Source organism: Nanorana parkeri, unplaced genomic scaffold (assembly GCF_000935625.1).
Source record: "Nanorana parkeri isolate BGI_ZX_2015 unplaced genomic scaffold, ASM93562v1 scaffold998, whole genome shotgun sequence".
NCBI classification, from domain to species: Eukaryota; Metazoa; Chordata; class Amphibia; order Anura; family Dicroglossidae; genus Nanorana; species Nanorana parkeri.
In genome coordinates, this window is record NW_017307266.1 from 571,817 (window position 1) to 581,151 (window position 9,335).

At 40.9% G+C, this 9,335-nt stretch overlaps 1 protein-coding gene across 1 annotated transcript in view; it reads right to left on the reverse strand.

Moving 5' to 3' along the window:
- Window positions 1-9,335, reverse strand: part of LOC108795732 (sorting nexin-29-like) — a 270,525-nt gene that overhangs the window by 197,303 nt on the left and 63,887 nt on the right. The window contains exon 3 of the mRNA XM_018567020.1: window positions 4,857-4,960. Within this exon, the coding sequence (XP_018422522.1) occupies window positions 4,857-4,960 (104 nt within the window). The remainder of the gene's footprint in view (window positions 1-4,856; window positions 4,961-9,335) is intronic.

Genomic DNA, 9,335 nt, shown 5'->3' on the forward strand with positions numbered 1-9,335 from the left:
AATTAACCTAACTTTTCTTTCCCTAGAAACCTGTATTGGGGAAATTTTTGTATTCTGTTTTCTCTAAGGAGAAGACCCGAAATTGGCTTAGTAATGTTAATCAAGTAAAAAAAAATTCTAAATTGTGTTTCTTTGGTAAATGAATCTAAAGTTGCCTTGACACTGGACACGTTGGCATTTCAATGACTGGGTGAGAAGAAACCGTCTTTGCATTGTTTACTGTCTCAGGCAGACCCACCCAGGCATTGATATGTTAAGTGGCAGGGTGTGTGGGTGTGTTTATGTTCCAAAGGCAATAAGTCTATTTTTATGTTTTCTGTTTTTGGTATTGGATTTCAGTTTAAGTGAAATTTTTACTTGTTACTGAATTTCAATATATATAGCAAGACTTACTTTAACTGTGAGAAGTTTTTCTGGGAGAGTCTACTTTTAGTGGTGTTTTTCCATTTTTATTGTTTGGACGTTTTTGTTTCTCAGAGGGCAATTCATGCCCCCTCCGCCATTGTTTTGGGTTTTATAGCATTCGTTGCGTTCTGTATAGTATAACATCGCTGTTGGTTTGTGGTAGAAAAGAAAGGATTCGGTTTTAAAACTTTCTTTTTATATTTACTTTCCATAGGCGGACTCCGCAAGCGAGAATAACATGCTTTATTGTTTAGAGCTGCTTTCCGCAGCGAGTATTCAATATTTGGTTCTGTACGCCCAGACTGTTAGTTTTTGGAGTTTTTCTCATTTTGGGTGACAGTGATTCAGGTGTTGTACACAGGGGCGTCCCGAGGCTGGGTGACACCCGGAGCGGTAACCGAGTGTCACCCCGCCGAGACGTCACTGCGCATGACGTTATTACGCACGTGCGCGATGACGTCATCGCGCACGCGCGGCAGTATTCTGATACCTGCCGGCGGCCATCTTGGTGATGGACAACGGCAGAGAGAGGAGGGGACAGTCACCCGGCGGGATAAGGTATGCCGCCGAGTCCCCTCCTCTCTCCTGATACTGTCGGGCGTTCGGTCCATGACCGAGCGCCTGACTTTTCAGAGGGGGATGACACCAAAATGCCTGTGAGTCATTTTGATGTCACCCCTTCAATGGTGTCACCCGGGTGCGGGCCGCACCCCCCTTGTGATGCCACTGGTTGTACAGAGACATCGTACAACTAGAAAATAGAGTAGAAGGCTATCCCCATTTTTTGTGTTTAACAACTGTGTATTGAGAGAAGCCATATTGTTCTGTAGAGAAAGCGGACGTAAGTGTGCTGTGCAGTTTGTCTGGCGACGCAGTGTAGGGTCGTGCAGCGGTAGACGGCACATGAACGGGCAGAGAACACGCTTGTGTATGCATACACTGTGAGGGGTAGAGACATAATTGGGGGGGTGATCATTACTGTGTTGGGTAAGTAATGTACACATCGCCTCGGATAGGGTTTCTAGTTGGGGAACTAGACCAGGTAGTGGTTGTAGACCGCCAATCCACCGTGAGAGAAGGCACCAGACGGTGCTCTGCTAAATTGGTGCAAGGGCTTTCTCTGGATGCAGGGGTAAGACAATAAGCCGATTTGAATCGCCATGGGCAATGGGCCGTCCATGTAGGGGAAGGAAAGTGAGGCTTCCCACAGTCAGACGGCTGCACAGTACATGAAGTCTAGTTTTGGCGTGAAGGCCATAGAACCCCCTTAAAGAATAGTAGGGTCTAAGGGTACCGCTTGGGGTATCCCTCTGGAAGGGACTTTTGGTGCCTGGAAGTGGGAGAAACTCATCACTGAGTTAGACCCAGGCCGCTGGCATCATGGACTTTAGATGTAGCTCAGCTGTGGCTTCAGAAGTCAATAATGGTAAACCGGCAGGGGATACAGAGGGCAGTTTTAGTCCGGAAGAACCACATTATGTACACCTAGCCCGAGGGGATAGCCGCGATTGGTGATCCAGTGTCGGAAGCAGAAGAGGCTATTTCTGGGCTAACTCTGCTAAGGCAGACTGGATCCACATAGACCGGATCTGTTGTAGTTTTTTTCTGATGTTCCTGCTGTCTCTAATGCAATTAACTCTACTTGCTCTCTCCAGCTCTCCACTATCATCTCTCTCATCCCCTCTTTCATCTTTCTCTCTCTCTCTCTCTCTCATTCCACTCTCTCATTCCTCTCTCTCATCTCTCTACCTAACAGTGTAACCTAACCTTGAGACGATGCACCATGTTGAATCCACCTTCACTTCTTCCTGTTTTTGATAGTGGTGCAGAAAACAACAATTTTCAAACTTTTACTAACCATTCTAACCTCTCAACTTTCAATCAATTTTCTAACCTAGTAGGGAATCAAGTCAAGAACCACCATGACTGCCTTTTCTTTGATGGTACTTGGGTCAGATTTTTGCAATGATCTAAAAAATCACGGCCGATACTCGGAAACCATGGCCTGAATGTCTTGCTTTAGCCCTTTATTCCATCAGGAATGCCCCCTGGCAGCCCTACGGGTTATCACCCTAAGTCCACCACCGGGTTCAGGAGTCTCTCCCGGACCCAGACTCAATAACCAGTGTTCATTCTAGTCAACCAGGTGATTGGGTCGTGCTAAAGAAACATCCGAGGACGGGGCAAGAGCCAAGATATCTTGGGCCATTCCAGGTGCCGCTGACAACGCCAACCTCTCTGAAGATCGAGGGACGAGACAACTGGGTCCACGCCAGTCACTGCAAGAAGTTGCTCAACTACGTCAAAGAATGAGGAGTATAATTTTCATTTATTTGTTTAGCTAGAGAGGGAAACAATAAAAAGCATCCCAATCTTTTGTTAAAAAAGCACCCCAGCAAGGGCCACAAGGAGACATTTATCGATATAACTTAACAACACATTCCTAGATGGTAACATCAGTTATAGTTTTAATATTAGCTCTGGCTCTTGCGCCTCGCTTGCTAATCCCGTATGGGTGTCCTGGCAGCTCGGCAGCCCGCAGATGTGTTACAGCATCAGCTTCGGTAAAGGGGATAGGTTTGTGGGATCCTCCATTTGTGAGGAAGGTATAAATGTCAACCTTACTAATGTAACCTCCGATCTCTTTAATAACACCCATAGACCAGATTATATCTTCTGGAAAGAAGGGTGTGACGTTCAGACTGAGGGAGCGATCCCCCAGTCTATTCAGTTACTACTGGAGGCCCATGACCATCAGATAAGTTCTTCTTGTGCGGTGTTGACTTACTATTTCCTATGCAGGTTAGCCGCTTATAAGGTATTTTCCCCTAATGCGAGAGGTTCATGTGTCCTGGTAAAGCTTGTCCCTGCATCTTACATTGCAGCCGATCGGGAGGAACTGATGGTGCAGAAGAAGGTAAGAAGGGCAGAGAGAGCTAGAAGGGAATTATTTTCCAACTCCGACCGGGCCTGGGCATGGTTCCCTGTTTGGACAGGACAGGGAATTGGACATATGAAGTGATTGAACAATTTCTCGTCCATAGTGGATGAGATGTTCAATGCCGTTGAGGCAGTGAGGGAGATCACCCAGGGACACCGACAGATGAAGACTCTGGTACTGAAGGAAAAGATGGCACTTGATTATCTTTTAGCGTCCAAGGGGTGTTTTCTGTGAATGGACCAGATGCAGAGGATTCCAAACCGACCAACGCGATCCACCATCTCATGTCCTCCCTCTGAGTCACCTCCCGAAGAGCAGAACCTCCGAGTCAAGATTCGCTTTTAAGATTCATTATCTTTGCCAAAAGTCTAGGTGTCAAGATTTGCATATCAACATTGATTTTCTGTTGTTTTCAATCTTCTGTTGCGTTTCATGGATTCAGGGCACAAACCACTTTTCGTGGAGGGACCGTTTTTTTTTTTTAAATTTAACAAAAGAAGATCAAGATTAATCGAGGGACACGGGGGAGCATATGACAAAGAGGAGGGATTGTTGTGGAAATTTTATTATGATGTGTTTTTAGTATGTTGTATATGTGAATATTGTCATTTGTCTCCCTGTGTCGGAATCAACCGAGGGATGCTCTAGCAGAGCATACTAGAGTTAATCGGGACCAGCGGTAAAAACCATCAGTATTCAACCTTCTCATGGGCTTAGAGACGTGTTTGCGGTGTGTATGGGCGTTTGCCGGTTGTTGAGTATCAAGCGCAATGCGCTGGGGCCAATGCCGGCGAACGTCTATACACATTCGAAAAGCGAAGTCCGCATAACGAGAGATACATTTGCGGCTGCGCTATCCCTTTTGGATACATATCTGCTTTGATAAGAAGACATTGATATTTGCCTTGCCAGTGTACTCGTACCGTATATTGATAGCCGCATTAGCAATGTCTCCGCAGATAGTCTCAAACCTATAAAAACAAATAGAATGATCTTAATAGATACTGGTCACTCTGAGCAGTATTGACCAAAATGGCAGATGTGCATACATGGGGCAAGGATGAGTCATGCTCTGCTCATCCATGTGGGTGTGCTCACCTTTTCTGTTGTCACTTCCTGTGATGTCATTGTGCATGGAGGAAATGGTAGGCTGTTGGCGCCGCCCTTTCCTGTTATCATTTTGAGGCTGATTGGCTGCTGTTGTAAAGCCATTCCCCTCTGGGCATTAACCTTTGTTGATATATAAATAAACGGAGCTAGTTATCAACACACTTGAACACAGAACTCCAGCTTGAAAGCAACACCTTGTCTTGACTACATGACTTTACAGAGTGCCTCCAGTTCTTGTACGAAAGAGCTTAATACACGCGCTTTTAAGCACGACGGAATTAATTGTGTTGGCGCACTTTGAGGCTGAAAGTACACCTTTTTAGCACGGCGTAAATTTGTGCTCTCAGCCTAAGCGAAATTCCAGAACAATATGTACAGGTAAAAAAAGAAACTGAATTACCTCTATTAATTTTCGTTCATATGAACTGGCTAATTCATCATGATCCATCACTGGCTTTACTTCTGGATTGATTTCTCCATCAATATTTCGGAGGTTAGGAATTGCTGTTTAAGATAGAGATGTTACGGAGTTTCTTTTAAACAAGGCAAACTTTGCAAATTTTTTGCATATCATGATTTTAACAGTAATTTTATTTAAATGGCAAATAAAAACCAATAGAGGGTGTCTACGAAAAGTGCTGTTTGTTTATTCTCATTTTAAATCAGGATAGGTATAGAGGCAAAACAGTAAAGGATCAAAAGCTACACAAAGACGCTGAATTACTTAAGGAGTAGAGAATTCACTTTCAAAAGGAATTTTCATCTATCTTACTTATTGAATTGAAACAAATTCACTTTGCAAAGAATACCCAATCAGGTGCAAAGAAAATCTAAAAAAAAAAAAAAGTATTTGAGAGTATTCTTTTCAAACTAAAACTTCACTTTGTATCTTCTCATTCACTAAGATAAGTGAAAATTATTTTAGAAAGTTAACCTTGAGGGCTTGTTCACACCATACACAGTGCGTTCCAGCGTGGTTAGCATCCTGGTTGGCTCCCTGCATTCTGGGGCTGGAGGGGACGTGGCTGTGCATTGAAGTCAATAGCACCACAACCTAATAGCAGCACCAATCCACTGCGATTGGTAAAAATAGTGCATGCAGCATTTTTTCGGATCACACTGAACAGCAACGCAGACACTGATGTGCCAAGCGTTCTGGTGCGGGCAATCGCACAGTGGGCGGAGGATGCGTTGCTGTGGTTCCATCGACTTCAATGCACCCCCATGTCACCTCCTGCCCCAGAATGCAGGGAGCCCACCAGGATGCGATACAATGCATTCCAGCAGCTAACCATGCTAGAACGCACTATATATTGTGTGAACAAGCCCTGAAAGAAAACAAGATCTACTCCTTTGGTAAATCAACTCCAGTAGGTTAGGTTACAGTTATAATTAGGGTTGCACAGATACCAAGTACAGTACTCGGTAAAAGTACGAGTACATGTACCGATACTTTTGAGCTCCAAGACTAGACTAGAGAAAAATTCAGAAGTTAGGAGTCAGCTGTCATTTGTAAGGAGCACACGGAGCTCCTGGGATTTGTACATCTCTGTTTCAATGTACGATTTTGTTTTTATAAATAAAGTGATGCACAGATACCAGTTTTGCGAGTACGAGTACTGGTACTTGCCGTGTACTTACAAGTACGAGTACTGATACATTTTTGTTTATTGTCATGTGACAGTTTTTCTAAAACAATACAGACTAATGATTTCAGGACAGTGGTGGAGCACCAGAGCCAGGTCCCAGCTGCAACCGCTGCAACCCTGGTAGTTCTCATGAAAATGCCAAGTATCTGCACTGGTACTCGAAAAAGTATCTGTACATCCCTAGTTATAATTAATGTAGAATACCTTTTCACTAAATACTTTTTTCACCTTAACACCCTTGTCTTCTTCCTAATACATTGTAACTGCAAAACTATGTATAATGTACACAAAAGTGTATATTGTAATTCCTGCAAATCTGCCTGATGTTATTAACAGTGCACATTCAAGAGAACTGTAATTAAAAAACTATACTAAGTGAAAATCATCAGAAATATACTGCATAAGTAGGTGTGAAAATCATCAGAAATATGCTGTATAAGTATGTATGTGGCGACCCAAGCAGCCTGCTTGATTACTGTTTACCATGCATTTTGTATCTTGGTATATCCCACTATTTCCCCTCTATGGTTTTGTGTAAATTGGTACAACCTTCTAGTTAGACACTCCCAGCCTCTCCTTCTCGAAGTATTTTTCCCTTCTCCCTCATTATGTTAAGAGGCTTTTTCATGATGTTACAAGGCTTCCAGAAAGAAAGGTCTCTACACCTCTTAGAATGACAAGGAATCACACAATTCCTACTGTTAAGCCTGAATGAACTACATTAAAATATCCTCTTGGTGAGTTGGACATTATGGATTCTCAAATAAGCACATTTCCCCATTAAAGGAGATCCCACCACAAAGTCGATCATGCAACTATACTGTTATACATAAAACATATAATTTATTAAACAAAATACTTACTCTTAAAACATATGACACACATATGTATTGCACATAATTCAAAACGCCGCTAATATTGATAGAGGTGATTCTAATATGGATCCCTTAAATGTCCGAAACAGTTATAAAAATGACTTCATGATAAGAAAGGACTGTTCACAGATTTAGTGTGAAAAACAGATCAAAAAGATCTCCTATAGTGGCCAATCTGTGTAGGACACATTCATGAGTCGATTAACTCACGATATTGATGTCTTCAAGTTACCGAAAAATCCAGTTCATATCAAATACAATAAATCGATACCTTTACAATATACATTAAGGTCATTTAAAAATGGGAACTATAGCTAATAGGTATGACAATATACCAATCAAGATTATTGAGTTGATGGATTTATTTATTTATGTTATTTATCTGTGTTTCCTTAGTTAATATTGATGGCCTCTATGGTCCTTCTTTAATGTATATTGTAAAAGGTATAGTTTTATGATTAGAAAAGATTCAAAATTCCCCAAAGAAGGGGATCCCAAAATTCCTTCAAAAAAGTGTAACAAATATTTATAAAAATATATATTTATTTATAGAAATGCTTAAAAAAAAAAAGAAATGTATAACAAAATATATCCAGACTATTCAATCAAAAAACACACACATATATATGTGGCTGCATTCCGCTAATAATTTAGGAACAATATATGATGGAAAAACAGTTTAGAGGTACCCCGTGTGAATGCCTTATATTTCTCAGATAAAAAAAGGCAAACTGGTATCAAGAATATGCATATGTATATATTTTGGCTTGTTTCAAGAATTTCCACATGAATGGGAAGAGTTACCCATGTTTTTTAGGGAGGGAAGAAAAAAACAGCAAACGAGCTCTGTGAAAAAATACCATACATATGTATGAAGGCAGAAAAAACAAAATAAGTCCATAGGATTAAAGAATGGCATTCAACTCACGGTGGAATACATCCTCATTTAGGAGACCGGTTTTTGGGGATGAAAGGTGATATTCCCACTATTGTGATTGCATCTGTCAACGATAAAACAGGAAATTCAGGAGATACAGCCGTATCTCGGCTTTGTAGGTTGGTTTAGTAGATCATTGCCTTCACTGAATGCCCGTATTCGTTCTGTGGGATTTATTTTTCTTCCAAGGTTGTTGTCGGACAAGAAATGCGTTATGAATCCAAAAGCCCAACGGCTTTGTCCTGAAAAGGTGCAGAGTAACTTGGTGTCATCAATCCTTTGGTTAAAAGTCCAAAAAGCTTGAAGAAAAAGTTGCCGTCAAATGTATAGCGAAAGCTTGATGATAGCTATGTAGATTTCAGGAGATAGCACTATCTCGGCTTTTCTGTTCGTATTGAATATAAGCCTTCACTGAAAAGCTATGCCGTGCAGGTTTCAGGCGATAGCACCATCTCGGCTTGGCTGTTCGTCCTGAATATAAGCCTTTGCTGGGATGTAGATCTCCTTATTCTCTTCCTTTTTCTACAGGAGATTCTAGGTAAGCAAGTTCTTGCTTATATACCAGATTCCACAGGCTCTTAAATGAATGTTTAAAAAGGCCAGTAACAAGGGGGCCTCAGCCGAAGCAGCCACAAGTAGAGAACCTTCACTGAACGCCTATGACGCGTTTCACCCCTTCCCACACCGGGGCTTCATCAGAAGGGCGTTGTTCAGTGAGGGTTCTTTAGTTCTCTCTTCTAAATATATGAATTCGTAATTAGTTCAATTAGTAACACATGAAGCACATTTAAGGCGAATCACGTTTCTGTTTGTGTCCCCAGTGGACACATTTTTCTCAACCGGAAAAATATTAAGTGTTACAAGTTATTTTACAAGATTGTATATGTGTAACAAATAAAGTATTTTTTAGAAAAAACTTTTTTAGACCATTTATTTCTAATAAAATAGATTATATTTGAACATATAGATGTTGTCAAATAATACATATAAAATGCATATACATATTTATTACAAGTTTTTTCTTTCTCTTTCTCTCTGTGTATTTTTCATAGTGGCATGGAGGATGTTCAAATAAAGTAACAAGAGATACAAATAACTTGCATATAGATTCTATTATGTAGTGTTATTTATACTTTAAATTCATTGCTCAGCAAAGTAAATAATGGATACACAAATGGGGGATCTCCAAACAAAAAACTAATATATTTTATTATTTATAGTTGGTTCCTTAGGGAGTTTACCTTGCTGTTAAAAATTTTTTAGGGTCCCCCATGACATACTGATCAACACAGAGAGAGAACATAAATGAGGATCCATAACTTTTAATTTACAAAACAAATGTTTCTCTAGATGTACATATGTATCTTATATAGATATAAAGCTTGACTCATATATAGGAAAATAAAGAAACAATTTCA